The 19112-nt window shown below is 51.8% G+C and overlaps 1 protein-coding gene across 4 annotated transcripts; it reads right to left on the bottom strand.

The window, feature by feature from the left end:
- Positions 1–6686: 6686 nt before the first annotated feature.
- On the bottom strand, positions 6687–18447 carry TMEM229B (transmembrane protein 229B; the record flags this gene model as incomplete). Of its 4 annotated transcripts, none has more annotated exons than XM_082838004.1 (2): positions 6687–7204; positions 18321–18447. In XM_082838004.1, 2 exons carry the CDS (start codon positions 18445–18447, stop codon positions 6687–6689), a joined length of 645 nt encoding a protein of 214 aa, XP_082694130.1. The 4 variants fall into 4 exon arrangements, with proteins under 4 accessions (XP_082694130.1, XP_082694132.1, XP_082694131.1 ...); XM_082838006.1 differs by having other exon boundaries at positions 6687–7208; positions 18391–18447; XM_082838005.1 differs by lacking the exon at positions 18321–18447 and adding an exon at positions 14084–14187 and having other exon boundaries at positions 6687–7208.
- Positions 18448–19112: the final 665 nt, after the last annotated feature.

The raw sequence follows: 19112 nt of genomic DNA, 5'->3' as shown, positions 1-19112 counted from the left end.
TCATCCGTCTCTAGTTGGGCTAAGAGAAGGAGTAAGAGTGTTTCAGGAAGAGGAAAGGCCCAGAGGCAGTGAGCAGGGAGCTGCCAGGGAAACCACAAGTCATTCTCCCTGGATTGTGCAGGACTGAGGGGGAGGTGAAAAATGAAGCCAAACCACAAAGGGCCGTGTAAAGCCTTGCCGAGGTGGTGAACTTGATCTTAAAGTTAGTGGGAAATCACTAAAGAGTCTGGAGTAGGGAGTGAAGTAATCAGATCTGCATCTAAACAGAGAAACCATTGCACCTACAGGACGTGTCTTGGGATGGAGAGCTCCAACCCCGACCTAAACCCTTGAGTTCTCTCCCAGGTTACCCCACACTGTACTTCTAGCTCTCGCTCTTAATGGAATCCCTAAATGGGTATAGGATGCAGGGCTTCAGAAGAAATCTCCCTCCTTAACACCTGAGTGGCTCCCCAAAAGAGACAGCCACATCCAAATCCCTGGAACATGTGAATGTGACCTTATTTGGAAAAAGGGTCTTTGTAGATGTGATTAAGTCAAGGATCTTGAGATGAGATCAGCCTGGATTATCTAGATGGGCCCTAAATCCAATGATAAATGTCCTTAGAAGAGGCAAAAGAGAAGACACAGACAGAAGGGGAAGAGGCCATGTGACCATCAAGGCAAAAACTGGAGTGATGCCACCACAGGCCTAGGAAGCCAAGACATGCCAACAGCCACCAGAATCTGGAAGAAGCGAATAATGATTGTCCCCTAGAACCGCCAGAAGAAAGCCCTGCTGTCACCTTGATTTCAGACTTATGACTTCCAGCACTGTGAGAGAATAAATTTCTGTTGTCTTAAGCCAGCTAGCTTGTGGTAATTTGTTACAGTGGCCGCAGGAAACTAATACGTCCCCATGCTGTAACTAGGAAGATTCAGCCTCAGGACCCTTCACCATCCATCAGTGGACCCTTATGAACCAGAACACTTCCTTTCTGTTTAGAAGGTGTGACTGTAACAGAGGCAAGAAGCCAGGCTAGACTATCAGTGGATCCTTCTTCTTTGTACCGCTTGGCGTTGAAAGGACACCTTTGCCCACACCTAGAAAGCATATCACCAGAATGAAGCATTGGACAAATCAATGGAGCTGGGTCTTTGGCCAAGGTCCAAGGACTCTGAGGGTGAAGCTAGAATGCTGGCAGGGCTGTGTGGGGACTAATGGTTTGGGAAGAGCAGGGAGGGCGGTGAGTTGTTCTATGGTGGTGGGCACAGATATGGCAGGGAGGATTGCTGTTCAAACAGGATTCCTAACTCCAGTTTCCCAAAGGGGACTGTGGTGCTCTGGAACATTCAGCTTGGCTTTTAGGGTGGGCTTACTAGGGCTGACATACTGTGAGACTTCATTCACCAAGAGTTCCTTAAAGCACCCACTGTATGCTGGCTTTGTTCTGCACTCTACCCATCTAGGTATCTCCCAGAGCACAGTCAATGTCTACATTTCCAGACAGTGAGAAGCCAGCCCACCCCTGAAAGCATCAGTACTTGACCTTCAGGTTTGCACTACGTGTCTCTTCCCTGGGGAAGCCTTACGTATATCTGTGGATGAGTCAGGTTCCTCTGTTAGACTGAGGCTTCTCTTTTGGAGGCCTGATCAACATTGTACTGTACTGATATAACTATCTTCATGAAAGAACAGTCCACGCCTTTCTCCTGACTAGCTGTGAGCACCCCAGTAACCAGCCTGGTCCCTGGCTCACTGTAGGTGTCCAATAAGTAGTTGAAGAACTAACCAGATCAATTCTCAGGCCCATCTGAGTTTTCAAAAGGAGAACGATTTCACCTGGTAGTTTCAAACCCTCTGAGAGCACCAACAGCTAGGGGCCCAGGCTTAATCTCAAGAGAAGGAAATAGGATCAAAGGTGAAAGGCCCGGGGAATAAATAAAGCTGCATGTGGGAGGTAGGGAAGATGTCACCTCCAAACCCAGGGTTGCCAGAGGCCAAAATTTCACAACCCTCCCTCCGTGAGGAGGGATCCTTGTGCCAATTGGTTTAAGTCTTGGCCAAGATGGCATCCCATACTTCCTTTTTTATAACCCCGTCTCTCCTCCCAAAAACCTCCCCCTCCTGAACATTAATTTCACGTTGTGAATAGCATTTGGAGGGACTGGACTCTAACAACATCCAGAGTCTCATCAAAGTACAAAAGGACACGTGACTCATCACAAGTTCTCCCCAAAGGGTCTTCGGCTTACGTTTTAACAAGAGTGACATGGTAAATCGGGATTGTAGACTGGTTGCCACCAGACCTCCTCTGTAAAATAGGGAAATAACGGTGCTCACCACGGATGGGAGAAAAGTTGCGAATGAGGGCGAGCAATCAGTGCAGTGCCTGGCCGCAGTCGCAGGACTAGCAGCGGCAGGGACCACAGTTGTTCTTCTGACCTGTGGTGTGATGAGTCAGAAGGTCTCTTTGAATCGGGTGAGGGTGGGGCAGAGGAGGTGAGGAAGGAAAGTATCAAGAAAGAAAGGTACCCATTTAGTAGAGTACAGAAGGAGCTGGCCAATGAAGAAGGGTCTCAAGTCCCCTCGGCCTCCTTGTTCTGGGTCCTACCTCTCGCCTCTTGTCTGAAGCTCCGTCAGGTAGACCCTGTTCCATTATGCTTGCCTCTTTCTTTTTATAAACACCTGCTCTAATGGACTAGCCTTATAGATTTGTTTATACTAACATGTAAATGACTGTTGGGGCTTTGCTCATTTGCATAAGGGGCAGGGCTTTCAGTTGAAATGAACACCATCGAGTGAGTGGGGGAGGCAGAGGGCTTTCTCAATGATTCAGAAAGCACAATGCCTATTCCATCTGGAAAACCAGCAGGTATTCTACAGTCTGGCTATGCCAGGGGGTCCAGGCCATTTTGGTTTTGGTTAAACTGGCTGAGCAAATTCTGAACCCTCCATCCTCTTCCTGGAAGTAGGAAAGTAGGCAGGACCATGGTGGGGGGAGAGGCGGACAAGGGATGCTAGACAGAACAGAGGTACACAGAGCAGGAAGGGATGACTCCCTCCAAATGTGCTTCTCGGGGAAAGCAGCACTGCCAGGGGGAGAGCAGAACTCTAAAAAGCATGACTTTCAAGGTAATGACAAGTAAGGGGTTCTAGCCTTCCAGCTCTTTGGGGTACCCTCAGACCCCTTCCATGGGCCCTCCCACCCCATGAGACATTGCAGGTCATGGCTGGCATTTTCAAGAGAAGCCCATATCATGGGAAGATGCAGTAACCCACAGTCAACCTGGATACTGCCTGGGCCTCCCCATCTGCCCTGCAGCCTGGTCCCAAAGTTAGGACTGGACCAGATTATGATGGGGAGTCGGGGGTCGGCTGGAGAATTCAGGTTACCAGAGATGGTCAGCACAGAGATCGTGGAAAGGACTGGTGGAGAATGCCACCTGCCCAGCCCACAGCATGGCCCCATCCAGCACACTTCAGGACAGTGTGATGCCAGAGTGTGAAGGGCCTGGCCTCCAGCAGCTCCTAGGAAAGGGGCTCCAAAACAGAAGAAACAGAGATGGGTCAGAGCCAGTCCTGGAACACAAACACCGGTATATTTTGTGTGCATGAATGTGAAAAGAAAGAGACAAAGAGACCGATGGAGACAGAGCAGGCAGTGGGTGCACAAACCAGGCATGTATCCTTCCGAAGAGGTGTCATAGCTGGGAGACAGTCCCACCCGCCTCAAAGTCCCTTTTGTAGAGCAGGGACCTGCCGCTCCTCCAGGCCTGGGGTGGCCTCAGAGTGGAAGGTGCTTTCCCTGCCTTAGCCGTAAGCCCTCCAGGACTGAGCCTCCCAATTTTCTGCATCCCCTGTGGTGGTGTCTGCATAGCCCAGAGCTCTATAAATACAGGTTCTCCTAACTGACCCGCTCAGTGGCTGCCTCCCCAGGAGACCCATGCAGAAAGCGAGGGACCAGGACAAAAGGACTTCATGGGCACTCCCTAGGTATTATTGCTGTGAATAAGCATAGACCATTGTGACTCACTGGCATGGGGTGGGGGGGGGGACACGGCACAAGGGACAGGATGCCTAGCAGATGTCAGAAGCGATTCAACCATGCAGGGCAGCACATGGCGATCTGTGACTCAGAGATGCTGCCATGTCCTGTGGAGAGAGGCCCAGGACACCAGAGGTTCATAAAAAGTGAGCAGATTCTCTGCTTTGCAGGGCTGGGATTACTCCAAACTTTGAGTCCTTGGGCACTATGGGATTGGGGCCCTGAAGACACACAGATCCTGTGGTCAAGCTCCAGGTCATCACCTCCCTTTGCTAGGGGCTCTGTCCCCTACGAGGGAGAATAGGAGCCTCAGGGCACCTGGATGAAGCAGAAGTACAGTGCTCTGCACGTTGCCAGGCAGGCAGGTTTACTCGGGGACCTCTCGCACTTGGGAGTTTTTATAGGGCCCAGAGAGATAGTGCCAGGGAACAGACGGGGCAACCTCTGGAGCGGCCAGACCCAGTGGGCCACCCAAGGGCTTGCTCTGGCAGAGAATCATGGAGGCCTTGGGCTGGGAGACATCAACAAGCTGACCACCAGATTCTGTCGTGGAGGGGAGAGCAAAGGTGAGTAGTGTGGTCTAAGGGGCTTAGAGGGGTAGTGGGGTCCAGGAGACCGAGATAATGTGGATCAAGGGGAAAAGACCGAGGAAACAATTACTGACAGAACCGGGAACCAGACACTATTCTTCCTCTGGAATCCCCTCCACCTGTAGATGGAAAGCAATTGACCCCCCACTGGAAGGCTGAACCCCTAGAAGCCCCAAAGCCCTGGAACTGGGGCCACAGTAAAACCAAAGGTAGGGTTAACCCCTGCAGAATGTAGGTTGTGCCTAGACTGGAGGAGCCTGCCCAGGTCATAGAGGCTGGGGATCGCCCTTCAAACTGTCCTGGACAGGGTCACTGCAGAACACAACCCTGCCAAAGGCAGAGTCTCCCAGCCTTTCTCCCAATCCAGGACACCGCCCCTGCCCACCCCCCGCATCCCCACCCTGGCCTGTGCCCTAGCTGGTGCTGTCTGCACAGTCTAGGTGGAGCAGTACAGCAAGAAGAGGAGATTCTCTCCACAGGTGGTATTATCACTTTTAATGTTCTATAAAAAGGGAAAGGCTGATTTCTACCTAAGAGTCATAGTGTGGTCAAGAAGAGACCATGTACCGTGGGAAAGGCTGTGTTCTGATGCACCCCTCCACTCAGGGAGGGGGCAGAGCTGGAAGTGGGCTGGAGTTAGGATTTCACCTGTCTACTGCCAGCAATGGACCTGTCACTGAGGAAGGCGGGGCAACCGAGAGGACAATGCCCATGAGCACAGCAGGGTTAATACTGTTTAAGGAGCAAGCTCAGTGGGTCAGCCTTTCTGGGAGGGCTGCGGACGGGGTAGCCCTGAGGAGGTTTTGCTGCAGGGCTGGGGCTATGGCAGAACCAGTACTGACCCATTCCCACTAAGGATGCTTCGAAGACCCTCCCAAAGCTGAAAGGCTCTCTCTTTCTCCCTCCCTCAGTCTCCATGACTCTCCACCACTGCATACCGGCTCCTCCACCACCTAGAAAGCTAGAGTGCCCCGGCTGGTTTGAAAATAAACCAGTCAGGTACCTTTACTGCCCAACTTCCCCCCTTCACACTGATTTGTCTCTAGGTCCCCACTGTGGATCCATGGGGCCCACGATGGCCTGACTCTGCGTTGGGGGCATCATTCGTTTTTAGCCACTGCAAGGAGGTGAGCACCAGGGGCCCTGCCACAATCCCCCAGACCAGGGCAGGTGGGGAGGCATAAGGGGGGACTTCTCAGGAATCGGGCCATCGACAATAGTGGAGGGAAGGCTGCAAGAGGGTGGGAGGGGTCTGCTCAGGGCTCTATCTCTGGCAGCTGCTGTGTTGCCTAGGGAGTTGTGGGTGGGGCAGGTGGGGTGCTTACATGGATAAAGGGGCTGCTAGTGGTAAAGGCTTTGAAAATAAGAGAAAAGGGGGAAATGCTGCCGAACACACAGGGATTGAAACCTCCAAAAGCCCAAGGTTGGTGGGAATCCAGCACCAGGGGGGGAGCCCCCGAAGGCCAAGGGATCAGCGTGGGACCCTGGGGGAGGGGAAAGGAGCCAAGGGAAGACCTCCCAGCCCTTGCAGACCAGCACTCCTGCCCAGCAGCCTCCTGGCTGCCCAGTCTCTTCTTAGGCTGCAGCTCAGCAGGCCCCTGGGGGAGGTATTGGTTGCAAGCAAGCACCTGAATATTGCCTAATGGAACCAGCTGAAGCCCAACTAAACCAGGTGAGAGGGAGGCAGGTGGCCCCCGCAGCAGCCCAAAGCCTCCTCAGGCTTTGCCTCCCACCTTCTGCTCCACTCTGTGTCCCTTAGTCAGGACAGGGCCTGCTGCTTCCAAAGTCACCCACGTAGTCCCGTCCCTGTGTAGCCACAGGCCTCCCGCCCCTGAGCTGGGCTGAGCTCCACAGACCCTACCCGAAGTGCCCCTGCCGCCTCCACACCCCGCCCCCAACGCCTGACCACGCCCCCAACGCCCGCCCACGGTGGCGGGGGGTGGGGCACGGGGGTTCCGTGTGCCCTACGGGGCAGGGCTTGTGCTGTACAGAGGGGGCAAGCCTACCAGCTTGGTACCCTTGTCCACAGGATCCATGAGAGCCTCCCAGCCCACCCCCCTCCCCCAGCTCAGTCAGTCTTGACGTGGCCGTTGGCCAGGGCCAGGGGGCCGCTGGGCTCCCCGGGCTCGGCGTTCTTGTCAAAGCGGAGGCGGAGGGTGTTGCGGATGATGAACTGCTCCATGATGAGGGCCCCGCAGAACCAGGGCACGGCGTACTCCAGGGTGATGAGGCCCATGAAGTCAAAGTCGAACTGGGAGTAGTCCCAGGGGCAGGCGTTGAACTGGCGCAGGATGAAGCCGGTGGTGAACTCCCACAGGTAGGTCCAGAGCGTGTAGATGAGGCAGCGCACCAGCAGCGGGCAGCGGCCGCGCAGGCGCAGGTACATGCGCTCCACGATGAGGATGGACGTGCCGTAGATGAAGAGCGCCCACACGCTCGTGACCCCCGGGAACTTCCAGTTAAAGTTCACCACGAATTCCCAGGCCGCCGTGAACATCACCTCGCAGAAGTAGCCATGGATGGCGTACAGGTACCAGCGGGACAGCGCCGTCAGGGGCTCGGCGGAAGCCATGGCGCTGACTGGGGCTGGCTGTTAGGGACGCAAAGGAGACACAAGTGAGGGAGGAGGCCCACAGACTTGCCCGCCCCGAGTCTCTGGAGTGACCAGGCCGGAGGGGATTTCAAACCTGCCTCTACCTTTCTCTTTTAGTTACTCATCATACTCCTAACCCTATTCCATGTTCATTACTTTATTTCATATTCCTTACCTGAGCCAGGGAGGCATGAGAAATAAAAGGAGGAAAACAAAGAGCCCCACTGGCTTCCTCTGAGAAACGCTACTCAAGTGCTCCTTGGAGAGGGGTGTCTACTACCCTCCCTATAATAACTTCTTAGGATGATTGCGTCAGCGGAAGAGTACCCCCATTTCCAGGCTACTTGCTAATTTTTCACTAGGCCCATCCACTGGGGTCCCCATCTCTTCCCCCACTTCTTCTCAAACTCAGGTGAGTTCCACATCACTCATACTTCAAGTGAGCTCTTTCTAAGCAGCCCGTCACATGTGTCTTTTATGTGTGTGTATGTGAACATATACATAACATAAAAGTTACCATTTTAACTGTTTCAAAGTATACACTGAAGTGATATCAAGTACATTCTCATTGTTGTGCAGCCAACACCACCATCCATCTCCAAAATGTCTTCATCATCCCAAACTGAAACTCCGAACTCATGAAACACTGTCTATCTCCCCATCCCCTCTCCAGCCCGCGGCAACCACTATTCTACTTTGTCTCTATGAATTTGACAACTCTAGGTATCTCGTTTAAGTGGAGTCATGCAGTATTTGTCCTGCTGTGACCGGCTTATGTCCCTGAGCCTAACGTCTGCATGGTTCATCCATGTTGTAGCATGTGTCAGAATTTTCTTCCCTTTTTAAGGCTAAATAATATTCTGTTGTGATCTACCTAGATATATTTTGTGTGTCAATTCATCCATTAATGGGTGTTTCCACCTTTTGGCTATTGTGAATAATGCTGCTCTGAACATGGGTGTACAAATATCTGTTTGAGTCCCTGCTTTCAGTTCTTTTGGGTATTTACCCAGAAGTGGAATTGCTGGATCATATGGTAATTCTGTTTTTATTCTCTGAGGAGTGGCCTTGCTGTTTTCTACAGCAGCTGCACCATATTACATTCGCACCAGCAATGCACAAGGGTTCCAATTTCTCCATATCCTTGCCAGCACGTATTTTCTGGTTTCGTGATGATGGCCATTCTAATGGGTGTGAAGTGGTTGCGTATTGTGGTCGCATTTGTTTTTAACTGCTCCATTAAGTGGGGTTTTGGTGTTTAGTTTCGATACTGAGAGGAAACCAGTGGGCTGACAGAGGAGAGAGTCCTCCCCTTTACTTCTCATTCCCTTCCGATTCTCTCTTTTAAACCCCACTGGCCTTCAAGGCCCCATCATGCTTCTCCGAAGACTGGCCTGGCCCTCCACCAGCGACTGTGTGGACCACTCATTTGACCCTTTACTCAATGCCACCCCTAGTTCCTATCCAACCAGCCTGTGTACTCCTTGATGGCAGCAGCTGTCTCCCCGTCCTCTGTTCTGTGGCCTTGGTACAGTCCTCCCCTGAGCAGGTGTTCTCTAAGTGACACGTCATTTATGTGGAGGGTGGGGCGGGAGAGTTCAGGGTTATATCAAGAACGGGCAGGCAGAGCAGGAGAACATGAACCCCAGCTGCCAGTGGACTCCAGGCTGACAGCTCTGGCAGTCCTCTCTCCGAGGTGGCAGAAGGGACAGAGGTTAACAAGATGACATTTGCAGTCTGCCCACCTGTCTGGGAATCCCAGCCTTACGTTTCAGCTAAAGCAGACCTAGTCACAATAATGCCTACCCATGCACATTGCTTGGTGGTCTTCCAATCACTTTCATTCATATTTTGTCATTGGTTCTTACTAAATTAAGACTCGTGTGAAGGGCAGGTAGTTTGACTTCCATTTTTTAAGAGAGGTAGTTGAAGCTCAGAGAGAAGTCATTTGCCCCATATCCCAGGGCCACTGAATGGAAGACGTGAGACTAGAATCCGTATCTTTTGATTTCGACTTCAAAACTCATCATACTTCAGCCATCTCCTAGACGTGCGTGCCTAATGTCACTCCCCTGCTCAAAAACATTCAATGGTTCCCCATTTGCTAATGAAACGCTGCAGTGTCGTTGGCCTGGCATTCAAGACTCTCCCTGATCTCACTCCAATCTACCTTTTCAGCCTAATTCTCACAGTCCAGCTCTCCGCATCTTACCACCATCCCATCTAATGTGTTTTATGTGCCTTTCTCCTCTTGCCTCCACAAGTACAAACCCAGCTTACAGGTCACCTTCAGAACAAAATCTTTTTCATCCTCCCAACCACAAATCCTTTCTTCCTCCCCTGAATATCCACAGCATGTACTCTGTCTCTCTTTAGTACAGATGATTTTGTTTCACTGTTGATGACTTTCAGTCCCCAGCCAAACAGCTTTCCTGTGTTCTACACCTATTTACCCCACTCCTTCCCGAACACCTCCACCTAAGTGTCACATAGGCACCTCATATTCCTTTCCCAAATCAAACTCATTATCTTCCCTCCCAATATCTCCTATGACCCCCATCATTTGTTTTCTTTTTCTTTTGGAAATTAGAACACTTTGTGCAATGTTTTGGTCCACTCTTAGCTTCTTTTTTCTTTTTAAATTATGCAATTAAAGGAGCACCCAGCACACAACTCAACACAGAGAGTGTGGGAGGACCGGCCAGTGATAGGAGCCCAGGCCTCTGGCCTCAGGCTCGAGCTCCCCTCGCTGCTCCGGCCATGGCACCAAACAGCAGCCCCTCAGGGCCCGGGAGGGGGAAGGGGGAAGGCAGTTCCAGCCCCAGCAGCTTTCCCGTCCCTACTGGTGCCCGACTGTCAGCGTGTCTTGTCCCACACCTGTGGCCGGGAGGGGACCGCTTGTCCTCTGTCCAGCAGAAGGGGTGGTCACCTTCCCTTGCTGCGAAGCGAGTACGGAGGGCCTCCCACCGGAGTTGCCGCCTCAGGCCAGGTCACCCAGGTCCACCTCAGGGATCGTATGACCCCCATCTTTTTTTTTTTTTTTTTTTTAATGTTGCCTTCACAAAGGAGGTAAAGCCTGGGCTGTGTTTTGTTTTCTTTTTTAAAGAAGATGTTGGAGGTAGGAGTTTATTAATTTATTTATTTATTTTTGCTGTGTTGGGTCTTCGTTTCTGTGCAAGGGCTTTCTCTAGTTGTGGCAACTGGGGGCCACTCTTCATCGTGGTGCGCGGGCCTCTCACTATTGCGGCCTCTCTTGTTGTGGAGCACAGGCTCCAGACGCGCAGGCTCAGTAGTTGTGGCTCACGGGCCTAGTTGCTCCGCAGCATGTGGGATCCTCCCAGACCAGGGCTCGAACCCGTGTTCCCTGCATTAGCAGGCAGATTCTCAACCACTGCACCACCAGGGAAGCCCTGACCCCCATCTTGATTAATGGTACCACCATGCACCCAGTTAGCAGAGAGAGGTCATTCTTGCTTCCTCTGCCACTTCCCCCCTTTAATCTGAACTCCCTGAAAGTAAGGACTTTGATTAAGCACTGCATCCCCAGATGCCTAGAATAGTGCCTCGCACACAGTAAGCATTCAGTTCAAGAGTGAAGACATTCTTGGGACTTCCCTGGTGGTCCAGTGGTTGAGTCAGTCTAACTGTGCAGGGGACACTGGTTCGATCCCTGGTCGGGCAACTAAGCCCATGTGCGCAATGAAGAGCCCGTGCACTGCAACGAAAGATGCTGTGCGTGTCACAACTGAGACCCGACGCAGCCAATAAATAAATATATACATTAAAAAAAAAAGAATGAAGACATTCCTATCACTCAGCAATTGCTACATAACAAATCATCCCCAAACTCAATGGCTTAAATAAACTCTCATTTATTATTACAACTCACGTGCCTATGGGTTGGCAGATCTTGGCTGGCCTCGGTCGCAAGGCTGTGAGTCATCTGGGGGCTCTGTCCTATGCTTGGCTGGGATGGCTCTGCTCCACTTGCCTCTCGTCCTTCTTCTGGGCCTAGTGGACTAGCCCTGGCAAGGTCTTCTCATGGCAAGGGCGGAGGCCCAAGAGCGAGCAACCCCACTGCACCGGTGCTTTTCAATACTAGTTAAGTTGTTAAGTCACACCCACTAACATCTTGCTGGCCCAAGCAAGTCACATGGCAAAGCCACCAAGTCAGCCATTAACGCCTATCCTTTCTACCTCTTAAACATCTTTGAAATCCATCTCCTCCTCGTCATTCCTGTTTCTCATTCCTGCTCTAGTTCAAGCCCCATCATCTCTCACCTGGATGACTCCAATGGTCTCTTACTTAGCCAGTCTCCCAGCCTTGCATTGCTCCTTTCAATTTACTCATCACTACTGTGAAAGCGTGTATAGAAACAGCAGTCTTTCTAAAATGCACATCCAGTGTTTCTCCCCACTTAAAGCCCATTAGTGGATCTCTAACATCTACAGAGTAAGGCTCAACCCCTTGGCATGACTGGCAAAGCCCATCGTGATCCACTTCTGCTTCGGAGCCTGTCCTCCCGATCTCTCCATTGCTGTTTTTGCTACTTGGGGTGCCCTTCCCCCAACCATGGCCTGCGAAGCCATAATCCTTCAAGATCCAGCTCTTCTGTGGAGACTTTCCTAAACACCTGCAACCCTGGAGCTGTCCACTGCCCTGTCCACCTCTGCACCCCGTTCACTTCTGTGATAACAGTTAGCGTTCAGCTCTGCCATGATTCCTCTGGAGGCCAGCACCAGTAGCCACCTGATGAATGTTTAATACAACATTAAGAGAAAAAAGCAGGATTCAGAGTGGAATGCTGAGTGTGATTTTGAGTTTGCAAAGGCATACACACATGTAAATATACAAAAAATTTAGCCACAATCATCTCTAGATGGTGACATCATAAGTGATTTTTATTTCCATCTTTATACTTTTCTGTAGACTCTAAAATTTTTTTCTAACTAGTATGTATAACTTATAAAAATAATGGTATCTTAAAAACATTTGTTTTTGTTTGTTTGTTTGTTTGTTTTATTTTCTTTTTTTGGCCACGCAGCATGTGGGATCTTAGTTCCCCAGCCAGGGATCAAACCCGCACCCCCTGCAGTGGAAGCATGGGGTCTCACCCACTGGACCACCAGGGAGGTCCCTTAAAACTATTTGTTGAATGACTATACATCAATCATCTCAGCACCTTGTATATAGAAGATGCTCAGTAAATTTGCCAGACAAATGAACTTAAGGAAACCTGAAATTGTGTAAAATTAACACCCATTCTTCCCTCCTGAGCCATGCCCAACAACAAACCATGACTCACAGGTGTGAATGGTGTGTAGGGTTAAGGGCAGGGGCTCCAGATCCTAACTGCCTGGGTTTGTGTTGTGGACAATAATACCCCCCACCTGTGGGATCTAGGGCACATTACCTGACCTCTCTGTCTCAGATTCCTTATAAGTAGAGAATAAGAGTAACCACCTCTGAGGGTTACAGTGAGGATGAATGAGCCAGGAGGTATCCACTACTAGGGATACAGCAAATGCTCAAAAAAAGATGGCTTTCATTCCTGGCACAGAGCCAGGATTCCTGGTCAGCGTCGCCCTCCCACCTGTGGCAGGGTCCTTCTGCCCCTGTCCTCACTAGCAGCCGGGCAGCCTTCTGTGCCAAGCAAGTCAGGTCTTCACCTCCACCCAGAGCACTAACCCGGCAGCCAAGCTACCCATGAAAACAGTAATCACACATACAGCCCATGGAACAAACACTCAGCTGAGGAGAATCGAAGTGAGCTTCCAGCTTCCGTGCGGCTAGGAGGTGTGATGAAAGGGGAGGGGTCTCAGAACCAGCCCTTTGAGGGCCTGGCCTTAAAAGATGCGTGAGTGAAAGGGCCAGCATTCCTGGCAGTTTCTCAAGCTCTAGTTTTATGCTGAACTCCCAACAGGTTGCTAAGCTCTGCCCAGAACAGAGCTTGGGCTCCAGGGAAACAGAGCAGCGAGGAGGGGTCCGCAGTCCGAGGTGGGTGGACAGTGGTGGCCTGGAGACCCCTCTGCCTCCTGCCCGACTCAGGGTCCTCTGAACGCAGGTCTGTCCACCTGACAGGCACTCGTAGCCCTGGCCCCTCTGTCCCCCAGGATCCGGAGAAGGGACTTCTTCAGATGTGCACGTCAGCAGCCTCATGTAACTGGTGGAGTCATCACTCCGGTCAGTCCCCTCCTTGATGCTGATTTTAAAACCCTACTCTCCTTGCCTCTTGGTCTGATCTTTTGGGGGAGGCCAAGAATGGTTTCCCAGTCGGTTACAGATCAGAGGCTCCAGCCACGCCCACACCCCCGGAGCAGGTGACTTGGAAGAGTTGGACGCCCAAACCCTATGGAGCAGAAGCAAGATTAAAGGAGTGGCTGTCAAAGGGAGAGAGGGCAAGTGCCGAACAGAAGAGAGGGTGTGGGGAGAGAGAACAGGGCGAGCCCGAGGCCTGGATTCTGGTTTTAGAATCTCTGTGCCTGGAAGGACACGGGTAGGTGGAGGGGAAGCATACCTAGGTGAGGTCAGGTCGTGTCTGAGGAGACCTGGACTGGTCCACGGAAGATGAATGGGGAAGAGCTGGCGGGAGCCAGGAGGCGGGGGTGAGGACAGGGGCGGGGACGTGAGACAGTGTCGTCAGGTGGGATGGCAGCTCACACTGTGATGGGACAGATGCTAAAATTAAAGGCAGGCATTGGCCTGGGTGGATTTTCAGAACTCCACTCCCCAAACCCACTTCTAATAGTCACCGGAGCTGTGCCTGAACTTTGAGCTAGGACAGGCTCCCCTCCCTCTGCTAGGCCCAACAGCCTCCATCCCTGCCTGGCCTCCCCCAACCTGAGCCCGTTGCCCCAGACCCTTCCAGTACCTCCTTGTTCAGCCCTGGGATCGGAGCCCCGGGTCTACCTGCATCAAGAGGAACCAGCAGTTCACGGGATGTTGCTTCTTTCTCCTGGTGACAGACATAACCATCCTGAGGACCATGACACAAAGATGGGACAGCCCAGGAATGAAAACTCAGGGTGGAGTAGAGACGAGAGCGTGGGCAAGACTGAAAGCACAGAAAAGAATCTGCCGAGCAGTGGATGGCTTCTCAAGCGGGGTTTTAGGGAACAACACTCAAGTACAAGAGCCCTCATGTGTGATGACAGAGCCAGGCACACGGAGTCCCAGCAGAGGGCCAGAGCCCAAGGCGAGTCATCAGGACACGGCACTGCCCCTCCAAGGAGACAGGTGTGGGAGGGGGCGGGCTGGCTTTCAGAGCCCTGCTCCCTAGGAGTAGCTCACCTGCTGCTCTTGGAACCCGCCGGGCTACTCCTTAGGGTGACAGAGAGCAGAGTGAGCAGTTGAGAGGAGCGAAGAGAATGCCATCGAAGTCCAAGACAGGCTGGAGGCAAAACCGGATGGGATGATTGCTCTTGGTTTTGCCAAAACCCCCCATCTTGTAGCATCTTAACTTCCTGGAACAACACGACAACTCTGGGAATTTTTGTCCAGAGGAGCGTCTTGCTAGAAAATCAGGATCCCCCTTCCATGCAGACAGGCTGGGCAAGCCTTCCTCTTTCACCTCATTTACTTCCCAAATTTCACTCCCCATCCCCAGGCAACAAAACCATTACAGTTAATTAATACCACTGCTCTGGGGAGATGCACAGGCCTTCCAGGGGTCTCTGAGGACAAGGCATTGGGGACACAGCTTGAGCAACCCTGAGTGCAGTCTCCTGGTGGGGTAGTGAAATTAATGAGGGGTGGGCGGTCACCCTTACCTCTGGGTGCCAGATGCAAGTTCTGAAACAGTCCTGAGCCTCCCCTGTGGTCATCAGGTTGAGGGGGAAGAAAACATGGGCTTGCTTCAGGGCCAGAAGGGAAGCAAGTGGGGGAAGATACCGGTGGTCACTGGCTTGCCCAAATGCCATAGAGTTCCACCCTCTCTTGCTGTGGGCGTCCCCCCAGGAAAGCTCCCTGGGCTGGTCCTCCTGCCACTTCCCAAGTCACAGTAATAATCAGGCACTCTTCTCAGTACTTGCCATGTACTAACGCAGATAATCTTGAAGCCCATTTCACAGATGGGGAATTCGAGGCAGAGAAAGGCTAGAAAATTAGCCTAAGTTCTTACAGCTCCACGAGGCAGAACTGGGATTCGAACCCAGCTCCAGAGCCTTCACTCCCAGTCAGCACATCGCACTGTTCTTGAGGCTGACTACAGGCTCCTTTGAGGGCACTACCGTTTTCTGAGTTTCTGCTTGTGGAAGGCTGAGATGGTACATGGAGAGACAACAGGAAGCAAGAAGGATGTGAGCTTCTCGGTAGGTCATCAGCGAAGCCCAGAACTGGTGTCAGAGCTCCTGAAGGCTCTCAGCCTATTCTGAGAGACCAAGTTCTGTTCTGAAGCCACGTTCTGGCAGCGTCCACACGAAGATCCTCCAGGGTCACGGCTGACCCTCACAGGACCATGGCAGCAGCCACCCCTTTGGACCTTAAGGCACGTGCCATTCAAAGACCTCTCACCAGGACACACGTTACCCAGAGTCTCCCCGATGGCCAGCCTGCCCCAAAGCTGCCGGGAATCTCAGACGCCCCAGCCCTGCCACGGAAATGCCAGCCAAGAGCAGCGGCCAGCGTGCAGGCTGCCCAGAGAAGCCCTGTGCCTGCAGCAGCGACAGCAGCCGGAGTAGCAGAACCGTGCAGGGCAGCCGGCCGGGGAGGATTTCGGACAGCCTCAGATGCTGAGCAAATCCCAGCTGGCAGGTGCAGCGGGGGCAAGTGGGCTTGGGGAACGGAGTCAGCCTGGCACCGAGGCTTACCGGGGCTCAGGCAGCAAAGGGCAGCCTGCGGGTGGGGACTGCAGGACCCTTCCCAGACTTTACACGGCTGCCTCTCTGTTGTCATTCAGATCTCAGCTCAACCCACACCCCTCAGAGGAATCTCTGATCCAAAACAGCCTCCCCGTCACCCACATCATCCCATTTTAGTCTTAGCGCTTTCACTTTCCGATATTTCGCTACTTGTTCATTGTCTGTCTCCCCCAATTAGAGTGAAAGTTCCACAAGGGCAGGGCTCTGCCTTGTTCACTGCTGGGTAACTAGTGCTTAGAACAGTGCCTGGCAGTGAGACCCACTGATACCTGTGAATGAATGGATTGATGAATGAATGAATGAATGGGCCCAAACAGGCGCAGGCCCTTAAACACTGATGAGAGCAGGTATAAAGAGCTAAAGAGCTCAGCCTTTCTCTTCTCCTCTTTCTTAGGAAATATAGCCTTTAAAATTTTTTTATATCTAGCATTTTAAAATGTCTTTCTTTTTCCTGATTACAAAAGTGACATTTGCTCACAGTTGAAATTTAAACACTGCAGAAAGGAATGATATAGAAAGCAAGTCCCCCATCATCCCACATCTTAGAGAAAATCACTTTTAGTGGTATGTGGTGTACTCATTGAGATTTAATTTAGTTTTAAAAGAAACAAATCCATGCATCATAGAAAGAAAAGGCATTCATAATTCCAGCAAACTAGCAGCCATTATCATTTCCCCTTTGCGATCTTTTCTCATGTGTTTATTTTACAAGTTACCATAATGTACTTATCCTGTAACCTGACACTTTCACTCATTACATCATAATCAATTTTTCCAAGTTGTCATATATCCTATGTTCTCCTTATTATAATGGCTGTGTAATATTCCACCAAGTGGAAATCTATAATTTACTTAACCTAGGTGTTCAACAAAGGGAGAACAACTGTTTCCCATTTCTACTCTGACAATGACACCACAAGAACATCTTTCTTATGCCTGTAACAAGAGAATTCAGCCCTTTTCTTTGCTGGAACTATTTCCTAAAGAAAGATTTCTTAATGAACAATTCTACAAGTGGTATCACTGAACAAAAGGGTACAACTGTTTTAAGGCTGACGATGTAGGTTGTTCTGGGGAATTCTGTGTAATGCAGGGCATAGGTCTCCGTCTGAGTCACCGCGTTCCCACAGTGGCCTCCACGACCATCTCTCTACCCCCCACCCCACTCCCACAGTCCAGGCTCTCTCACACCACCCCGGCTATAAATCAACTCGGTAACACACTTCCTGAAAGACCCTCCAATCACAAACTGATTTTGCAAGCCTCGGTTGACTGAAAAATAGATTCTAGCCTTGAGTTTTAAACTCTCAACTAGCAGTGGAGTCAAGATCTACCTAAAGCTGAGAAATACCCGGTTACCCTTTCCCTCTCTGCAAACTCCTACGCAGAAGCTAAGGGCTCTGGGCTCCCATGGACCAGCCCAACAGCTCCTAAACTTGTCCGAGTACAAACCCACCAGCGCTCCCTGCCCTGGTTTCCAGGGGAGCTCTCTGCCTACCGGCCCCCGGTCCCACAGTGGGACTGTCTGTCCTCTTCAGACAGAACAGCCTTTAGGCCGGACAGCCTCTGGGGCTTGGGAGAGCAGCCAACTGTCATTTTTTTAAAGCATCATCAAGGAAAAGCCAGAGGCCGAGGCTGGAAAGAAAGGCTATGTGAGGACAGGTGAGACTCCCCAGCCAGGGGGCCCCTCGCCCTACGTGCCGCTCCTCTGGACTGAGGAGGGGATATGGCTGAAACATGGCAGAAGCAGCAGAGAACTTGCTCCTCTTGACCCCCTGGTGGCCACGCTTACGGCAGCTAAGGCACCACAAAGCCTTCACCATCCAGTGCCCTGGATGCTCTACCCAAGGCCACACAAACCACTCATGGCTTCTGGGCAGAGTCTGGAAGCCTAGGTGAGATCCAGTTCCCACTGCACAGAGGTGAAGCCCAGGGCCCAAAGCACCCATGAGCATACAGATAAGAGAGAGAATTGGGGAAGATGCCATCTCCTAAGTGCTGGGTGTCTCACATCACTCATGTCAGCCCATCTGGGCCTGACCCAGTTCTTAGAGGCCATGTGGCTATACAATGGCTCTAGCATGTGACACGGCCTGAAACTGCTGGAAAACCCCCTCCCATTCCAGGACCATAGCCCTGTGACAGGCCCTTGGACCGGAAGCAGGCTCAGAACTGGAACCTTCAGGCCTGTGCCCATGCTGCTGAGGCAGGAAGGGCCAGGGATCCCCTGGGAGCCAGTAACATACTCACTTATCACACCCTTGAGTGCGCGGCTCCGAACAGACATCAGGATCACTGTCCAGGAGTGTCCCGGGTTAACCTTTGTCCCGGTGCCTGGCTGGGCCTCGGTGCCATTCTCAACAGTGTGGGCAAGCATCAGCCCCAGGGCTCAGCTGATCCTCGGCTAGCGGATGGGTGGCTTCCATTTGTCCCTGGAATTAAAGAGGAGGAGTGCATTAGCTTAAACTATCCCCAGCTCCGAGCCACCAGGCCAGCCAGAGAGGCGGCCTCGAGGCAAACACCACAGCTCCGGGCTCCAGGCTCAGCGCCTGACACTCATCACACCCAGGCCATGGGGCGTCTCCGGGAGCCTGCCACCTCCTCTCTGCCATCCTGCTTGCCCAGGTCTGGTTAATCCGGAGATGAGAGCCTGGAATGGATCCCAGGCAGTTCACACGGGGGCTAGGACTCGGTGCTTCTTGTGCCATGAGTGAAGTGTGTGCACACTTGTAAATCTGAGCAGGGATATAATTTTAGAATCCAGCTCCATTCTCAATTTAGCTTCAAATTACACTCTCACCTTCCCCCTGTAGTGGGTACATCTGTTCTCAAGGGCGGTCAAGAACCTCACGGGAGACAGACGACGTAGAGCATTTGTTTTAGCATTTGGGGAGCCAAGCACAACTACACGTGCAAAAACAAGCACACCAACAAAACGTGTGCTAAAACCCTCTACCCGCAATCCCACTGCCCTCACATTTATTTCATTTTATTATTTTATTATTATTGTCGAGACCCTTCCTATTAACATCGGTAATTGAC

This window comes from Leucopleurus acutus (genome assembly GCF_964270905.1).
Source record: "Leucopleurus acutus genome assembly, chromosome: 1".
Lineage (NCBI taxonomy): Eukaryota > Metazoa > Chordata > Mammalia > Artiodactyla > Delphinidae > Leucopleurus > Leucopleurus acutus.
This window is presented reverse-complemented; position numbering and strand designations above follow the sequence as displayed.